Source organism: Diadema setosum, chromosome 13 (assembly GCF_964275005.1).
Source record: "Diadema setosum chromosome 13, eeDiaSeto1, whole genome shotgun sequence".
NCBI lineage: Eukaryota > Metazoa > Echinodermata > Echinoidea > Diadematoida > Diadematidae > Diadema > Diadema setosum.
The window spans coordinates 6819452-6839550 of record NC_092697.1 but is presented as its reverse complement, the minus strand read 5'-3'; the positions used below and the strand labels follow the sequence as shown (position 1 = coordinate 6839550).

General features: G+C 37.1%; 2 protein-coding genes across 2 annotated transcripts in view; one reads left to right on the top strand and one right to left on the bottom strand.

Annotated features, from left to right (window-relative positions):
• Nucleotides 1-2248: 2248 nt before the first annotated feature.
• On the bottom strand, nucleotides 2249-10724 carry LOC140237256 (ERI1 exoribonuclease 3-like). Its single transcript, XM_072317200.1, has 8 exons — nucleotides 10668-10724; nucleotides 8945-9259; nucleotides 7995-8108; nucleotides 7278-7337; nucleotides 4795-4886; nucleotides 3957-4029; nucleotides 3329-3425; nucleotides 2249-2385 (listed from the first exon to the last, which is right to left on the bottom strand). The coding sequence occupies exons 2-8, from the start codon at nucleotides 9227-9229 to the stop codon at nucleotides 2306-2308; spliced, it is 801 nt and encodes a 266-aa protein (XP_072173301.1). The 5' UTR covers nucleotides 9230-9259; nucleotides 10668-10724; the 3' UTR covers nucleotides 2249-2305.
• A 309-nt stretch (nucleotides 10725-11033) lies between these two features.
• Nucleotides 11034-20099, top strand: part of LOC140236830 (uncharacterized) — a 61625-nt gene continuing 52559 nt past the window's right edge. Inside the window, exons 1-2 of the mRNA XM_072316769.1 lie at nucleotides 11034-11140; nucleotides 15739-16091. Coding sequence (XP_072172870.1) covers nucleotides 16025-16091 — 67 coding nt within the window. The 5' untranslated portion in view covers nucleotides 11034-11140; nucleotides 15739-16024. The remainder of the gene's footprint in view (nucleotides 11141-15738; nucleotides 16092-20099) is intronic.

The window sequence follows — 20099 nt, the reverse complement described above, 5'->3', positions numbered from 1 at the left end:
AACGAAAGAAAACTGCCGGTCCCGAGGAATTTGTTATGACAGGAGTCCACTGTACATCTGGTACTACATGTAAACACTCTTCCATGAAAATCCCTTCAGGCATTGCAGTGATATGGGAAAAATTGTGGAATTTTAGAATTTGACCCTGAAAGATGACCTTTGATGCCGAGCATGTGCACCCACAAGTTGATTGGTGCAACTTAGTCCACTCATGCATAAATATGATAGGTTTCATTTGATTACCTCAACATTTCTCAGTACCATCATCAACAGATTTGATTATGGATGGATGGACGGAAGGATGGATAGACGGACACCCAAAAATATAATGCATTCTGCAACACTTCCTTGTAGAGAAATACAGATATACACGTATATACAGTATACAACAAATATGACTCCCAAGCCGGTCAAACTTTTTTGTTCCCCCTAGCCATGTGTGCTACGTGAATCATCTCAAAGTTTGTAGAGCATCAAATGAAGCAAGAACATACAAACTGCACAGACCATGATGAGGTTTGCTGTGTATACTCTTATAAAAAGATACAAAGTTATGAGATACTGTATGAGAACAATGTGAGACTGTTACAGACAGACACTACAGACACAATGAATAGAACTGAATGCCTACACTACATTTGACTGTCGACATGTCTGACTCTGACATGATTGCAAGGTTGGATTATAGCCTTCAAAACACAAACCTTAATGCAAAATAGATGTCACAGGTTCTGCAATTCATTTTGTCCACAGAATGATAATACAATTGTACAAATGTATACTTGTAACTCTACATTGATGCAGGGAAATGATGTACATTTGGTACAAAATGAACTTAATTTCTTTTCTTTTTTTTCTACTCAAGCTTCATTTTGCTGTCATCCCCATAGCAAAGCCCCATTGCTACTACATTGTACACAATAATTTTAACCACTCACAAAAGATTTTAAATAAAGAAATACTAAATAGATTACACTGTACAGTGACATGTATTGTTTCACAATACAATAGTACAAATCATACATTTTTTTTTTCTTCAACATATACATGACAGTTAACCTCATGTGAGGAAAGTGCACTTGGATCAAAAAACAAACAAACAAACATGACTGGAGATTGGAGATGACTTCTGGGAAAGTTGGATTATCTTCATTTTGGGAGCAAAATATTGAAGAAGAGATTAAGAATAGCAGCCCATTCTTGCAAGTCTCCAAAACCTTCATTGGGATTTTGTCTAAAAGATGGTAAATGTAATGTGTATTGAAAACAGTATGCATAGAATTTCATCTCTGAACTTAAAATTGGACAATGAACAATGAAAGTTTTCCCTTTAATTTCTGTTGAATGAGTGCTGTACCTCCAATTGTGTGATATGATGACGAGGTCTACATTATCAGTTAAATACAAAATTGTATGTTCAGTGGTCACTCATGTAAAAATACGGGCATACCCACTCCTGTTCAGGATGTCTCAAAGTCTCGAATTCTCATGTAGCAATTTGGTTGACAGTAGATGAAAAGGCCTTCAGGCCAGATGCAGAGACACTGCCAGAGAGTAGCACTTGATTTGACTATCTTTTGACTTTTTAATTGCACTTTATTAGTTTTGACTGACTGCTGAGGAAGCATTGGAGCTATTTTCCACTCATGAAATATATGGGAGTCTAGTGTGTGCTACAAACTATAAACCTTGCAGAATCTTTTAAGATGGTAGGCTGTACACACTTGTAGCTCTGATACATTTTCATAGTTATGAATAGAATAGTGTCCATTTAAAAGTCTACTGGTACCAAATTCTGAGTTCATCTGATAATAATCCCATCTTGCTGCTGGTTGCCACAGAGATTTACAGCACCTTTCTGTTCCACACAAAAAAATGAGGGTTTATTAATCCATTGAGGACGAGTCCCACACATACTAGGGCAGGTGTCTATGGGAAATGCGTGTTGCAGCAAAATCAGTTCGTCCTCAACGGGTTAAAATGCACTTGAACAAATCCTGGTCTTCAAAGCCCCTTCTCTCAAAGGCAGAAGTGCTACATACCGGTATTGACATTTCAATTATTTATTTTGGTGGCTCTCCACATCTAATTTTGACGAGTTGAAAATCGTGTTGAAGCTGAGAATATCCTCCATCAAGAACTTGACCTCAACTTCAATGAAATCTCTTCTAGGAACATTTCACAGGTGTTCTGTGTGATCCAGGATCACACTTAACACATTTTTTTTTTTTTTTTTTTTAAAAACTAGAAAACAATACATGTAGATATCAATTCTTTGCTGATCTTGTCATCTCTGCTAACCCTGTCACCTCTTGCCAGTCTGCTTGAATTTAAATCTCTTCTGGGCGAGAGCTCGTAGGATGTTGGCAATATTGCGACAGTCATCTGCATTTGATAAAACAAAACAAAACAAATAAGTAAACAAACAAAAATAAGAAAAGAAGAGAAGGAGAGGTACAATTTTGTAATGCATTATGATAAGCATCATGCTCAAACCGAGGCTGGTGATTGACTTTAACTGAATTGAAGATGCATTTAGAGTTAATTGCAAGATAACATCGACGACTATTGGTTCGGCAGAGCACCGTCAAGTTTGTCCATAGTTTTGCTTGTGTAAAAGCAGCTTCACACATTTTAAGGATATTCCTGCTTATTCAATCTTCTGTTAATTTGTTCATTCATTCATTTTCTAATTCATTCTGTTATTCTTTACTTGTTGGTAATCATACTTCATCCTGTTACCATTATTTTTGTGAACCCCTTCGTTACAGGAACCTGGCATTAAAGAGGCTTCCAAAATGTAGACAAGAGTGTCTGCATTCATGACCTAAATTCGTTATTTGTTTTATGCTGCTCAGAAAATGGCTTTGATTGAAAGATTAGAGTTTCCTCTATCAATGTCTATTTTCTTTCTGTATTAAAACTCCATGTATTGCACTATTATTTGCCTTTTTTCCAGTACAGTGTGCATCAGTTATGATATAAAATTCCTATGAAGATGCACATAGCAAACACGGTTGTGCTCAGTAAATTTGGGTTTTCACTGACCCCATTCTAGTGTCAATTTTGTGTAGTACGAAAGAGTTTGTGAGCCCACCAGGACACATTATATTCATGCATCGTGCCCGATCGATATTTTTATTGTCTGATGGCACTTGTAGTTGACCATAGAAAGGGGATACATGTACTGATTGACTGCTTTTTGCACAGGTGAAACATTTCCATTCTCTGTCGGCCTGCATAAACGAATCTCATTTGGGGGAATTAAAAGGCTCTCGGAGAATTGTGGGAGGAATGGGTAAACATATTCTAGTGGATTTTTATTCACCAATGCCACTGTGATGTCTTCCAACATGCTTCAGGTCCAGTCTCTCCAACATCTGCATCATTCCCTTCGGAAAGTGACCTGTCACCACTGCAAAGGACTGTATGGATGGAGAGATAACACATTCAATTTAAATGTATTACAACAGTGACCAAGGCCTCATTATTCTTTTGAATTTACCTACCTTGATTAATTTGTGGCAAAAAAGAAGATGATTCTAAAAAATCCTGATGCATTAATGAATATCTTTTCATAGATTAAATCTGTCCTTATCTTTGACTACTTAACATGGTTACAAGAAAGATGTCCCATTTCCATTCCATTTATTCACATTTGAATCAATTAACAACTGTGACATACATACAAACAATTGGCATTACACACGCCGTTTTGAACATCAATGAAAAAGTCCAACATTGAATACCAGTAAGTCAAAGTAAATTTGAAAGCGAAGTTTGTTTAATGTCAAACCATTTTCTTAAATCCTGACTGATTCAAGGTAAACATGGCTGACTGTACAATGCATATCATTTTCCACTATGATAGTACAATGTGTACATGTATCTGATATGGTTTATGTTTGTGTGTGTGTGTTTTTTTTTTAAAGATGGTACAATTATATTATACTTACCTTTTTTATGTTGATCCACTGTCGGAAGTATGATCCATAAGGAATCTCAAAATAGCCACACTGACTCGGTAACCTAGGATTTCAAAGAGAAACCATAATCAAAGAGGGGCTTGCCTAGGGTTAGACAGTGTCTCAATACCAAAGTTAAAAAAGTTAAAAATCAAAGCAAAAATGACATTAGCTGATCAAAATTTTAAATTTGATGATTGTCTTATGTCTGAGGAATCAGGTTAACAAGGACTAACTGATAATTGATCATCATAATACCATACTATCGATTACATAAACTAAGTGTGAGTGTCTTAATAAGACATCTTCCCCTTGAAGTATAACAAATCTTGCAACAGTATTTCTGCCTGAGTGAACTCCCATCAATTACAAAATATCTTTCCATCTCATACAAAGTCCACCTATTTTGCATACTGGTAAGTTACAGGTATTCTCAACACATTAAACATGTCAAACATGTCAAACGATCAGAGCAACAACAATAAATCTGATTATGAAATAGGGCCTACTGCATCACACTACCATCTAGTAGACAAAAATTAGACACTATAATACATGCAACAGTAAAATTATGATGCACGATACAGTCAAATCTGTCTATGGCGCCCACACAAAGGGAGACCAAAAAAGCGGCTGTTTTAGACAGGTGGCCGCTATAGACAGGTTATTCAACATGCTTTTTCTCTCAGAGGGCATTGTCTTTAGCGGTCGTACATGACGGGTGGTTGCTAAGACAGATTTGACTGCATCTTGGCAAACACAAACAATATGCATAATGAGACATTTTCGGGAGTAATTGTAAAACACTAAGAATAAGCATGAAACTCACATCGTTTTAAGATCCCAATCCCCACACGTGACAAATATAGACTTCACACCAGGATCCAGTAGTCCCTCACGCAACATCCAGTCATTCAGGAGCTTGAAACATGAGACGAACAGTTCATTTTTGACTTATCCTTCTTGATAAAACTACATGTATGCACTAGCCTAAAATATTGATGTTCTAATCAGGCACACACTGCATTAAAAACAAACAAACAAACAAAACAAACAACAAATGGAAGCCAATTCAAGTGTAAAATCTGAAGTGAATGGCTTCTATGCCTTACACAATCTCTTTTCAGTGACTATGAAACATTTCAGTGCAGCCTGAAGAAGATTACTTGTTATGTACAATGTATAAGGGGGTGTCTTGAGACAATACACTGGCATGTTCTGTTATGAAAAATAATGACATAATGTAAAATGAGAAATGTCTACACATTCTCTTAAAAGGGCATTGTACCGTTTTTTTTTTCATATGTTGTTCTTTTAATTCTAAAAGACCCAGCGGTGCAAACAGAATTAAAATTTCATAGCGATTTAGCCCGTGATTTCATGTTAAAAATTGAACTTTTTGGGTGAGAATTATGCTAATGAGCTGACGAGCCCGGATAATGTGACGTCACAGGTGCCAACTATATCACTGATTACAAGCTCTCGCATACGCGTGCGTTAAATCGTACCGAGTAGCAGACGATGCTTAGGCCCAATTTAGCTAGCAGGCTGCACTTGTGTACTGTCCTATTCATGCAGCTGTCTCAAATTTCGCGGAACCAAATCCCACCAAAATTACAGAATATAGTCGTCACTAAAAAAACCCCACTCTTTGCGAGAGATCATGGTAAACGCGACATGCACAATCTAGAACTGAAGTTAGCCGACTAGTACTTTGCGAACGGGGAATTTACGCGGGAACTAAACTAAAAAATGTCATGATTTTGGCAATTTGTGTGATTTACGAACTATATTTTCCATTCGACTTAGCTCAAATAATTTATAAATTGATTTTTTTCTCCCAATTACTTGAAAGATTTGTCTCATCATATTACATGGCTAACTTCAGTCTGTGCGTGCGCAGGCAGGTAGGGCCTATGCCGCGATCACTCTTGTTTAGTCGTACAGAGCAGATTATTTTTAGCGACGACAGGAAAGTTGACAACTTCATTTACGCTTCCCGACTTGCGATTTGGTTCCAATTAGCGTGAGCAAGTGGACATGAGTCATAAAGTATTTCCTGACTGCTCACTAGTCCTAGTCCTAGTTCTAGTCTAGAGTCTATGTGTACTGGGTGCCGTTTTCTTCTAACTAGGCGTAAACCGTGATTGCCGTTGACTATCACTCAGTCCTCATCTTCGTTAGATAAGTTTGAACTGTCGAACCATTATCGCTCATCACCAATGCCTAGTATAGTTAGTGCAACGTTACTTACACACAGTTTTCTATGGGCAGCACGTTCGGACAATGATGCCAATTTCATTTTGCATATCTGGAATATTCCCCACAAATTTTATCTAAATAAAAAGCTTTTGAAGAGATTCCTTTTAAAAATTAATTAATATTGTTTAACATGTTTATTTCAGCTCCATAATGCAATTTTATTAAATAACAGTTTTTGCAGTACTTCATGTGAGATTTCATCAGTAAATTGACATGTGTAGTTCGTTTTGCTAAAGTCGGAGGCTGGCACCTGTGACGCATGCCAAATTGTGCGGATCGTTCCTTGGCTTGCTCGATTTCATTTATTTTCAAAAAATCATTACAGGCTTATCCTGGGTTTTAGAATCCTCTCTTTCCAGTTGTTGGCATCAAAAAATGTAGATTAGAATTATCAGACAATTAGAAAATGTCAGTACAGTTTTCTTTTAAGGGGAAAAAAAAAATTAGCCACATGACATATTGCAAGAAAATAATAAAAAGAATATATAATGTTACCGTATTATCACTGCTGAGGGGGTGCAAATACCATTGTTCTTTTCACAGCAAGGATGCTTTCCACATCTTTATAAATACCATATTAAACAACTTTTGATGAAAACTTGGAGTACAAAACAAGAGGGTTTGATTGCCTTGGTACAAGTACATATGGAAAGTTGCAAGAAAACAAGTACACTTGTACATTGTAAGTTATGAACTCAGAATCTCCATATCAATCGAATGTAAATGCAATTCTTAAGTTATAATAAAATCCATGTTTACTATGTCTGTAAGTAGCAGATATTAGTCTGTGATAGTGAATTCAGTTTAGGACCTAATGCTTTATAACATTCACATTAGTTCACAATTGGCAAGTACTACACACTTACAAACAGACAGCCTATTTGCACACCTACAATCAAAAGAAAAAAATTTACAATCCTCCTTTTAAGCAAATACTCTTTGAAAGTAATTTGTGATCCAAGCATTCAATGTCACAGACATGAAGATATCCATACATATACCACAATGTACATCTACAGAATATGATTCAATACCGAGTTGATAACTCACTTTTAATGTCTCTGCAAAAGTTGGTTGACCTTTAACCATTTCTGGTGTTATGCCTGTCAACTGGTAAATGTCAAATGGCAGGAGAGAGGGAGAGAGAGAGAGAGAGAGAGGGAGAAAGATAATGAGAGACTGAACAGATTAGATTGAAATCAATATCCTCTCCTAGACAATTGTGACAATGGCAGTTAACAGCGGACTTCTACATGTATTAAATTACTGACGACATTTTCCCTCTCTTTTGTCCCCATTTCTGACAACATTTAGATTACCGGTAGATTGGGGGGGGGGGGGGGGGTGAGGAACTCTAGTATGTAACCAGAGTTCTTTGAATGGGTACCAACAGGACCGGTATAGATATGTACAGCAGGGAGAAACAGTAGAGTTCTGAAAATGGAAACAACAAACCAGACACTTAATGAACACAGTGTACACTACAGGTATTTTATTTTCCTGCTGGCCTCTGAGTACATACACTTTGATTGCACTTGCATTTTCTACAAATATACATCAATCTTTGCATCTACACATGATGTAGATGCATCCACATGTTTCGTGTGCATACATCATTTAATAACCATCCAATATGGAAACTTTCTAAACTCTTCGCGAGGAGAGACAATGTTATGTTAAGAGCTTTCTATCATTTTTGTTAAAAAGTTGACAATAATAGTTGCTTCCCAACGCAATATATCTCTGATGACACAATTTATTATCTACCTTTGTGCAGAACTCTCCAACACCGTGAACTTGCGGCTCCACATATTGGTGAAATGTTGACTCTGTCTCAAATGTTTTCCCGCTCACTTTCAGCACTGGCAATTCTATGACTTCCTGAGATGGCGGGGATGGAAGATTGACAATATTAACATGTGAATGTACAAGGTATACCTATTCATGTTTCTGTGAGGCAGATTCCTGTAACATGCCTGCATACACATATACGCCAGCTCTGCTTTATAAATTTATCACATAGTTTTTGCAGTATCTTATTGCATGAACAGCCATGTTCCACAAAATCAATATTTGATAGAAGAAAAATCATTTGATATGCATGTTCCAGTACCAGCTGTCTACTCTGTATACTTTTATAAAAAAAAAAATTACTCAATGAAAGTACTGTCTACTTACACTACACATACATTGTAACAACAAATATACAGTGTACCTTACAATGTAGGTTCTTATTTTCAATTCAATTTATGATTAATTCCAACTTTGGCTGTAGGAAAGTACACTGTAGACTAAAAAGTACATCTGTATTTTAAGGAAATTTTAAACAAAGTGACAGCTTGTTGTCAAGCAAGCTTGAAATAATGCAGCATGTTAATGAGACAAAGAAGGTGACTGCAGACTGAAAGATCACTTTAAAAAGCCTTTCATGAAAGACAAAAGAAAATTAGTATAAAATTCACTCATCACTCTCATTTTCAGGACAATTGTTAGCGGTACTATAACTCTTAATGTTGACCTGAAATGCTAATCAACATAGAGTATAGAGACGATCACAGTACTTAATAAGATACTGACTCATAAATGAGCTTAAAATCATTCTGATGCTGATATAAACTAAAAACAAATTTGGTCACGCAGATGACACCATTCATCAATTTACAAATTAAGGACAAAAACAGAACAAACAAAAATAGAGAGAAATACAATACTTATACCTGTGGATGTATCTTCTCATGCTCTAAGCACGTAGCCTCAAAATCGAGCACAAGAAAATAGTCGTAGTCCTGGGAAACGATATTCCTGTCTCTCCTGAGGCCGGACGATGCCATTACTGCAGTCTTCCTATCATTACTTGCCAAGAACGATGGATGGAGGAACTTCTTATGGGATGTGGAAAGTTGTCGGCTTAGATCTGTTGTCCTTGGTTCACAACACCGCCCTCTCTGGTAGGTGTAGCGTATAAGGTGTTTGAAAGAGGAGATGGACCGCCAGCCTTTCATTTGAGTACCCTACCATGCATTCAGCTATCACTGGTAGAAAAGAAAAAGATAAAGGTCAATCCAAGTCAGTATCAAATCAGTACAATGTATCCAATGCTGAAAAACATGATATATTCGAGGCATGAAATTTTTGCGAATTGGAGCCGACAGACTTTTTCGCAGCATGAATCACTGGCATTCAATGCATACAGTGCAGACAAGAACTTTCGCGTGCATTTTAATTTTGCGAATCTTGGTGCTCGCAAAATTCACAAAATTACACAATGCATGCGAATATTCCTCGTTTTACAGTATTTAAAGAACTTCTTTGTTCTCTTCCCCCTCCTTCAGATTAAGCTTTCTCTATTATTTCGGAATATTCTTTCTTGGACTCAGAGATATGGAAAATTGATTTTTGAGGATCTCTATGATATCCTGGTTTGTTGAGACACATCTACAATAGGATCTACATACACGTAGGTTTGAGTCATAAAAAAAAAAAAACCATGATCATTTAAACTTTCGCACAGATTGAGCCCTTTTCATATCTTAAACTAGAGGGTTCTATAAGTTAATGGATAGTATATAACAATATAATCTAAATAGAATATTTAGCCTAGGCTAGGTAGGTGCAAGACTCAGAGTGCCATAAATTAACCTTGACAAATGATTTGTAACTTGCACATCACTGTATATTCTAAACAGAAATGCTCTTTACAATGTTGATCATGATTGTTGTGCAACTTCAGCATAGTAGGCCTAAATTTAACCCCGGTGCAGGGCGCTGTAACCAGTAACAGCTCTGTACAGACTACAGGGGTTGGGGATGGGGTCGCTGGAGTGGTTCGCGGTTAGCCTAAACTTTACTACAAAACACTTTTTACTTCGGTACGAGATGTACTCGCTACTGTCCTTTATACTGTACTATCACACTCACACATTGCAGTCACATTCACACAGCACATCCAATGTAATCCCACTTTGCCTATGTAAAATTAAATTACAAAACAAAACAAAAAAGCTCGCATGTTCAACTCACGGCCATGCCAGGCCAGGGCCAGGGGCCGGGCATATTTACATGTAAAGCAACTAAAACTTATCCTCTCTCGTCTCATGACCACTATCTCATATGACACTGACATTATACATACGCAGCTTGCCTATCTATCAGTGAATTAAGTTGATTGGCATAATGATCACGAGAGTTAGCAGAATTCCAGTTATTAGTAGGGTTCTATTTGTAGCTGCATGACGACTTGTACTTTACTCGCTACATAAATAGTTACGAATGGGACTACAGGGCACCGCGATTGTACGCAATCTACGGCACCCGGGTCGAACTAAAAACTAACTGTTGACTGTAACAGAGTTAGAGGCTACACCAACACAAATGAAATGTAGGCAGGCAGTGAACACTCACTCCATATTGGGTGCCAGGATTGTCTATTTACCGACTTACGTATTTCACATCTATCGTTGAACTGTAATCACTCGGGATGAAATTCCGAAGATATCCTCGACCTCGAAAAAAAACACAGCGAAGCCAAAGTATGGGTTCATTCGGTCTCGTTTTTTGGGCATGCAATGAACCGCATGCAACGTAAATAATGTCTATGCGGAAGTACAAACTGCGCATGCTTGATGTGGGTCAGGGATCGGATCGGATTTTAGGAACAGCGCAAGGAAGGGGGACAGATAGGGATCCTCTGCCGTCGCTACATGTAGGAGGTACACTTGCTGTACACACAGAACACGTAACTACATTTGCAGTAGATACTGCGGGGATCTTCATCCGAACTGCAGCCTACACGTTACACATCACAGACAGAAAGTGACACTGCGTCTCATTTACTGTGTGCAAGGAAACATGGATCGGCTTGTAATAGAGCCAGGGTATCTAGCCGTAATTCCTCATCCGAACCGAGGCCGCTGGTCAGTATATTAGTAATTTGCTTGTATTTTTATGTGAGCATGTCATTTGCCTTTCGAACGAGTCCCTCACTAAATCTAAGCTGACGAATCAAAGGCATAAAGCCAATGTTAATGACAATGCTAATGCCATGGACCTGGTCATCCACAGCACATGATCCATCATGAGTAAATGACATCATTGCAGCCATGAAGAGGAGAGAAGATTGTAAAGTACATTTTACAGGAAGTTTAAAGTGAGAAAAGTTGGTAGTTCTTTGAGTCACAAAATACAATGTACTAGACTATGCCCACAATTTCAAAGGAGAAAATACAAGAATGATCATGAGATGTACGATGTAGACCCCTGCCCTGGCCTGGCCCTCTAACCGTAAAACGTAATTTACTTGTTGTACTTTAGTTGTTTTAGTTGAAATCAGCAATTGATTTCAGTTAATCTAAACAGTTAGACGTTCCAAGTTAGCCTAGACAGGCCTGCTACTGGTATTTAAATGTAAATTACATCTAATACAAAGCAGCACTGTGTATGAAATAAGACATGCCAGCACAAATATCAGGTATAAATTAGAATTGACCGGACAAGTAGGACCTATGTCTAGAAAATTCCGCGAAAAACTTCTCATTTATCTGTTTATAATAATGACATTTGCTGGGTCAGTTTTTCGCTTCTTAGACAGACACCATTGATACATACGCTATTGCGACGGTTTCAACCATTTTGGTTAACGCAACTTCGACCCAGTTCCCCCCGCATAAAAATGGTTACTATTATTTTTTCCAGCTTGGTTTTCAAACCAATCTGGAAAAAATATATACAGGATTAATCAGCAAACATTTTTACTCACCTCTTCCACTGTCTCCTCCTGTATCCTTGTTGTTTTCTCCACTTCTTTGCAGCGCTCCCCAATTCATCGCCGCCTTCGTTTGAAAAATGACCGCACGAACGTCTCTTTATGGCAAGCCAAATGCACATTCACAATATTACGAAGTTAAAGGACAAGTTCACCTTCATTAACATAAGGATTGAGAGATGTAGCAATATTAGTAGAACACATCATTGAAAGTTTGAGGAAAATCGGACAATCCGTTCAAAAGTTATGAATTTTTGAAGTTTTTGTGCAGTCACCACTGGATGAGAAGACTACTGCAGTGTATGATGTCACATGCGTACAACAATATAAGGAAAATATAAAGAGAATTTCACAAAATATCATCTTTTGAAAAAAGTACTCATTCCCTTGACTCGTTACTGACATATGTTATGGGTAATATTATTCCCATTGCCTTTAGAAAGAGGCAAGTGCTCTTTTATTATGCGAAAAAAGTGAAAATATGTTGAATTTTCTTTACATTTTCTTTACACTGTTGTACTCATATGACATCACGAGCCTTAGTAGTCTCCTCATCCAGCAGTTCCAACACAAAAATTTAAAAAATTCATAACTTTTGCATCGATTGTCCAATTTTCCTCAAACTTTCACTAATGTGTTCTACTAATATTGCTGCATTCTCTCAATCCTAATGTCAATGAAGGTGAACTTGTCCTTTAAATTTAGCGCTCGAACAACTTACTAGTATTTTAGTCAATAAATGTAAGTGTACCGATATAGTGATTGTATGGGCGAAAATTTCCATACTGGGAAAAAAATTCCATTTGTACAATATACAGTATAAACTGACTGTAGGGCAAAGTTCGATTGGCGTGGAAAGAGGTGATGTCAAAATTTGAGGCAGAAATGTATATTAAGCAATGATGATTGATAGTGGTCTGAGAGAGGACAGCTTGAAGAAATGGAGGACACATGAAGGATGTGTGAGTGTGTGTGTGTGTGTGTGTACATGCATGCCCTACACTTGTAGTAGTCATCAATATACACGTACTCGTATAGCGCATATCTAGTACTGTGTAGTTTCTGTGCAGGCCGTGGAGGAATGGTTCGGGCAGCACAACTTGTCTGTGAATGGATGAAAATTGAAAATGAGTATAAAAGCAGTTGTGCAATGCAAATTCAGGAACCCAAGAATGTGCGTTTCTGTGCTGCTTAGCGCAAAAAAAAAGGAAAAAAAAGAAAAAAATTATTGTGTGAAAATATCATTTACAGCATGGTCAAACTACTGTAATTGACCTGCAATGTGGCAATGCCACTTACAGTGTTGTGTCATTAGAGTAGAACAATGGGAGTGCTTGTATGTACAGTACATGTACATGACTTACATAATCAGGCATCATGTGTTCAGTGGTATTGGTTACAAAAAGTATTGAGCTATTAACCCATTGAGGACGAGTCCCGAGTATACTCGGGCAGGGGTCTATGGGAACTGCATGTTGTAGCAAAATCAATCCGTCCTCAACGGGTTAAGGATGTCTGAGAAAAAGTCAAAACAGCCTGAATTGAAACCGAAAAAAAGAAAAGAAGAGAGATAGTACGCTTTAGTTCTATATGAACTGTCTGCTATGAAATTGAATCATGTCTGTATAGTGAAAAAAAAAACAACAATAATACATGTACCTATGTGGGACCTACAATGTTATAGGTCCATGATGGGACTAAATATTAGACTAAAATGGGTTCAAGCCCATGCGAAGCCTGACACATTTGCCCCTACAGCAAGGCACTTTGTCCACATTGCTGCCTTCCTCCCACCAGGAGTATAATGGGTACCTGGTAAGATGAGAATGTTTAATATGTTGGTTGATCAGTATGTGCGCACCTGTAAAATGGCTGTGACTGACTGGAATGCTCCCCAGGGAGTGGAGATTGAGCACTGTTAGTGTTGGTTGGAAATAATGTACGTATCAAGTGACTCGGTTAATAATAGTCTGCAAAGCACATTGAGATACTAATGTGTGAAATGCGCTCTAGCTGTCTGTATTAAGTGCTCTGTTTTTTGTGATTGTCATTCTTTCTCTCCTATGGATTAAAAATAAAGGCTAACTTTTTCACTTTCAATCAAATACCCCCCTGCCTTTTTTATTCTTTCACCTAATTGAAGGGATGAAATGCTGCTAGAAAGTGAAGTAGATCTGACGGGATTTGTATTTTTTGCATGGATTGTGAATGTGCACTGTCTTTCTTTGTAGATATTTCCCAATCACCTGCAACCCCTTGTCTGTAGTCTTCAGCTGTAGAACACTGTACACTCTTGTTCTTTAGATGATGCATGCAGTTAGACAACTGGCTTGCTATCACTACTTGTATTTAATACTGACTTTGTAGTTTTAGTCACATTTATAACCCATTAAGTGTCCTCAAACCCTGTTTTTTCATTTCAAGATGATATTAAAGGACAAGTTCACCTTCATAAACATAAGGATTGAGAGAATGCAGCAATATTAGTAGAACACATCAGTGAAAGTTTGAGGAAAATTGGACAATCGATGCAAAAGTTATGAATTTTTAAAATTTTTGTGTTGGAACCGCTGGATGAGGAGACTACAAAGGCTCGTGATGTCATATGAGTACAACAGCATAAAGAAAATGTAAAGAAAAGTCAACATATTTTCACTTTTTTCGCATAATAAAAGAGCACTTGACTTGCCTCTTTCTAAAGACAATGGGAATAATATTACCCATAACATATGTCAGTAACGAGTCAAGGGAACGTGTACTTTTTTCAAAAGATGAAATTTTGTGAAATTCTCTTTATATTTTCCGTATATTGTTGTACGCATGTGACATCATGCACTGCAGTAGTCTTCTCATCCAGCGGTGACTGCACAAAAAACTTTAAAAATTCATAACTTTTGAACGGATTGTCCGATTTTCCTCAAACTTTCAATGATGTGTTCTACTGATATATTGCTACATTCTCTCCATCCTTTTGTTCATGAAGGTGAACTTGTCCTTTAAATACACTTGATGAGAATGTGTGTGTTTACATGCAAATGATGAATAAATGCTGTTTAATAGCATCATCATAATTTTACTGGAAATGGTACATTGTACACATCAATAATTCTGTCACCAGTAGTGATGGTAATAAATTGTATTGCACCATTTACTACGGTACATACACATGATCTGCAAATCATGGAAGGCTTTTTTTTTCAGTGTATGTATCTTTGAATGACACATTAACAAGCGACTTTTTGATTGAGCATGTTTAATATCTTGTGATAATGACATACAATCATTTTAAAGGAAGAGATGGGAGATTGGACTTGATTACTTTAAAGCATTCCAATCACAACAAAATCTTTCCGAGTGTTATAACCAATTGATAAAAAAAAAAAAAAAAAAAAACTGCAGGAAATTTGATACCAGTGCACATCTGATGATATACCTTGTCACGCCTTGAATTTCTGAAAAGCAAGAACAAAAAAAGTCATCAGTTGTCAATAAGGTTTCAATGTCAAGAACAACAAGAACTGTAGACTTTTACAAAATATTGATTGAATCAAGAACACATCATTCAAGTTAAAAAAATTTATCCTATCCAAATGATGTGAAATTTGCTGATGATTAGGTTTCATCTTTCAGTCCTTGCACTGTGACATCATATTTCAGTGTCATGTTTTTTTTTAATTTGACAAGGATATCAGTGGCTTATCTATAAAACTTTCATCCCATTTTATGTTTTCCTATTTCTCTGCCCATCAGCGTTGAATAGTGGCTCTGAGAGTCACGCCCACTGGGTTGACACCCTGACTGTTGTTTCCAACCAAATGCTTCGTGCTTCATCGCAGTCCTCTATTTTGCTTGCTGCCTTCTCGTCTGTGGCCCCAGCCTGCCTGCCTGCCTGCCTGCTTGCTCACACCCACTCCCCAGTCCTTGCATGCGGCACCGTGGTGGCCCAACTCCACCCGCCGCCGGTGTAGTGAAGCCCCCGAACTCTTCCGTCGGATTTTAACGGGGCGAAAGGTCGAGGGGGGGAAAAGCCGAGAAAATGGACTCCTTCCTGGCTGCAGCCGATGACCTCGATCGCGTTTTAGATGAGTTCGAGCAAAATGAAGGTAGGTTTGGCATATAACCCCAACATGGCCGACGAGTTTAGAATGCTTCAGTTTATTGTGCAATCCTTAGTGCCTTTTTCATTCAATGTCTTGGGTGCCAGTAGCAGAGAGAGAGGGAGAGAGAGAGAAATTGTGTGTATATATATATGTACAAATTGTATGTGTGTGTACATATGTACATATTGCAGTTTACTCGATATCTGTGAAGAAAGGAAAACAAACAAGCATGTAAATAGGAGTCAGTCATTTGATGTGAACACAATTCACCAGACTAACATTAAACGTGGGGCCTACCCTCCAACAACTGTGGGAAAATACACCTGTTCGATCCTTGAAGTAGTCCACTTCCTGGACTGTATTCGTAGTGTGCCCGCGTGTGTACGGACGTACGTTGATGGTGTCTGTATGTACACTGTATTACACAATTCACCCCTCCTGAATACATTTTTTTCGGGAGTACCAATTGGCGGAGTGTCGCAATCAGCGGTTGGGCGCATTGGGTGGGTGCCGAGTGTGTGGGGACTGCGGATGATAAAAATCGTCCAGTATCTGGACTATCCTTGAAGGTATAAATTGAGGAATATCTTTTCCGTTACAATTTTTTTTTTTTTTTACTCTGTCTCGCTCTCTCTTTCTAAACTTGAATAAAAAATGCAAAGCCTCTTTATGCAGCAATCCTCATATGAAAGGAGGGCATTGGTGTATAAAGTATTTCTATTTAAAAGAGAAAATATGTGGAATGAGGTAGCAAAAGAATGACTGAGCATTACCACATTCTCAGTTTGAAGAAGAGTAAAGCATGGAAATGGTAGAAACATACGTCTTAAAATGCAGGTGATTTTTATGTCATTATGTTGTCTTACATTGTGACTCTGGGGTCACCACTTCAATATTCCCTTGACTTGATAAAGTTCTAAGATTCAAACATTTTCCAAACCATTGTTGCCTGAAATGCCACAAATAGTTGATGTTTTTCATGAAGCGTTCTTAAATCAAAATATTCTTAATTTACATGTGTACACATACTAACACATTCTATCTTTTATATTAAGAATTGAAGAGAAAAGTAGTAAAGACTAGTACCATACACCAAATCAAGAATAAGGAAAAGTGATAAAAACAGTGACAAAATTAAAGGACAAGTTCACCTTCATAGACATGTGGGTTGAGAGAATGCAGCAATATTAGTAGAACACATCAGTGAGAGTTTGAGGAAAATCGGACAATCCGTTCAAAAGTTGTGAATTTTTGAAGTTTCTGCTCAGTCATGGCTGGATGAGAAGACTACTATAGCTTGTGATGTCACATGTGTACAATGATATAAAGAAAGAATAAAGAAAATTCAACATATTGTCACTTTTCTCGCATAACAAAAGAGTGCTCAACTTCTTTCTTTCAGAAGGCATGGGAAATGATATTACCCTTAATAACATACATCAGTAACAAATTGAAGAAATGTGCACTTTATCAAAAAGTGAAGTTTTGTGAAATCATCTTTTCATTTTCCTTGTAATATATCGTTGTACGCATGTGACATCATACACTGGAGTAGTCTTCTCATCCAGCAGTGACTGCGCAGATACTTTAAAAATTCATAACTTTTGAACAGATTGTCTGATTTTCCCCAAACTTTCACTGAGGTGTTCTACTATGAATATTGTTGCATTCACTCAAACCACATGTACATGAAGGTGGACTTGTCGTTTAAGAAAAAGACACCTAGAACATTTTTTATGATAGTCCTGTGACAAAGTCACATATCATTTCTGTCACCACAAAGAAATCAAACTTTTAGTACTACATGTGTACATGTCTGCCTGTTGAGCAGAGATGGTCATGTACACTTCATCTCCTCATTCAATTTAGCTGCTTTTTAAATTAAGTCCGTACAAAGAGGGCACTTTGGAAGCTTCTCACTAGTTTGGTGTTCTGCATGTTTTGAGTCTGTAGACTTCAGAGGACTCTTGTTGAACAAAGATAAGAAAAAAAAAATCATGCCTTTTACTTGATTACGAGTAGAATGTTGTCCACTCGTTAAACCTCATGACAGATTGTGAGTTCTCATTGCAGTGCACTCCCGTTAAAACAAACACAGTTACAACAGTGTATAACATAACTTTGTTAAGTACAACAAAGTTAAAATTTGGTCCCAAAATTATCATACATAAAAGTATGTATCATTATTATGTACTTCATTTGTTTGCATTATATGATGAAATTTTGATATATTCATTAAGAAAGAAAACTGCCTTTCCCAAGAACTTCAATATTGGATTAGGGGAAACGCTTGTACATAGATGTGTATGAATGCACTCTGACTCTTTGATAATACCATATTGAGCTTACAGTTTCTATTGTTTAAAGGACAGGTTCATCTTCATAAACATAAGGGTTGAGAGAATGCAGCAATATTAGTAGAACACATCAGTGAAAGTTTGAGGAAAATTGGACAATCGATGCAAAAGTTATGATTTTTTCAAATTTTTATGTTGGAACCGCTGGATGAGGAGACTACTATAGCTTGTGAGTCATATCATGCGTACAACAGTATAAAGAAAATGTAAAGAAAAATCAACATATTTTCACTTTTTTCGCATAATAAAAGAGCACTTGACTTGCCTCTTTTTAAGGGCAGGGGGAATAATGTTACCCATAACATATGTCGGTAACGAGTCAAAGGAATGTGTACTTTTTTCAAAAGATGAAATTTTGTGAGATTCTCTTTATATTTTCCTTATATTGTTGTACACATGTGACATCTAAGTTATTCATACACTGCAGTAGTCTTCTCATCCAGCGGTTACTGCACAAAAACTTCAAAAATTCATAACTTTTGAACGGATTGTCCGATTTGCCTCAAACTTTTAATGATAATATTCTACTAATTTTGCTACATTCTCTCAATCCGTATGTTTATGAAGGTGAACTTGTCCTTTAAATTTGAGTAACGAGAGTGGTATGCTACTCTGTGAAATAGTGACAGTGGTTTATGAAACGAAAAGGCAGCTTTGCACTTTGGTTGCACTATTGATTTTGAATTTGAATATAAATGGATGCCTTTGATGACCAGCAGTATACTTCCATTTGAGCTTTCATGATGGGTGTAGAACCAAAAGCTTACAAGTGAATGGGAGGAGAGGTGGATGTGTAGTAGAGTACTTAAGTGCTGTTAAGAGAAACCACCTCATTGTTTCAGTTTCAATTTGTTTTATTTCTTCACTTGTATGAAAGAAATCATTATGACAAAATCAAATATTTTCACATGAAAATATTGAAGGAAGTGTACTCATAAGAATACAAATGTAGATAGTGACATGAATAGTATAACATACAGTCTATACATGTATTCATGGGACTTGTATTATTAAAGGGATCATATAGTTTTGGTTGACACCTAACTTCAGGTTTCTAACTTTTTTTTCTTTTCTTTTTATGGTGAGATAATGAGATATGAAATATGAAAGAGCACTCTCTAAAAAAGAAAGAGTGAATTTTCACTCGATTTTCACTCCCCTTGGTAGTGACGTCAAGGATCACTAGAAGTGGAGTGAATTTCGAGTGAACAGAAATTTCACTCCAAAAGAGAGTGAAAAAAGACGGAAATGTTTTTGCTGGGATGTTCACTCCTTTCTCACTCTAAATTCACTCCTGAGGTATTTCACTCTTTTGTCAGTCGTTTTTCACTCCTTTCTCACTCTCAATTCACTCCTATTGTATTCACTCTTCTTTAACTCCGGAGGTTTTTCACTCCTTTTTCACTCTTTTTTTCAATCCTTTTTCAATCTTTTTTCAATCCCAAACGGAATTACACTCTACATGAGCACACATCTCTATCCCCATTGATCACAGCACTCAGTGCACTAATTATTCAACCCTGGAAGAAAAAGTGACAATATAGTGATGAATTTGGGAATAACCTAGGTGGTCTGGAGTCATTTTTGGAATAATGAATACCAATCAAACTAATACAAACAAAAACAGCAAGCAACGTTCATAATACAGATATTC

Bases quoted from the DNA above. Each gene is read 5' to 3' on its own strand.
- LOC140237256 (XM_072317200.1), bottom strand. From the start codon at position 9,229: ATGAAAGGCTGGCGGTCCATCTCCTCTTTCAAACACCTTATACGCTAC. The intron at 7,338-7,994 runs GTAGATAATAAA...GACATTTACCAG, and splicing joins TTGGAGAGTTCTGCACAAAG to TTGACAGGCATAACACCAGA. The intron at 4,887-7,277 runs GTGAGTTATCAA...TCATGTTTCAAG, and splicing joins CTTTTGCAGAGACATTAAAA to CTCCTGAATGACTGGATGTT.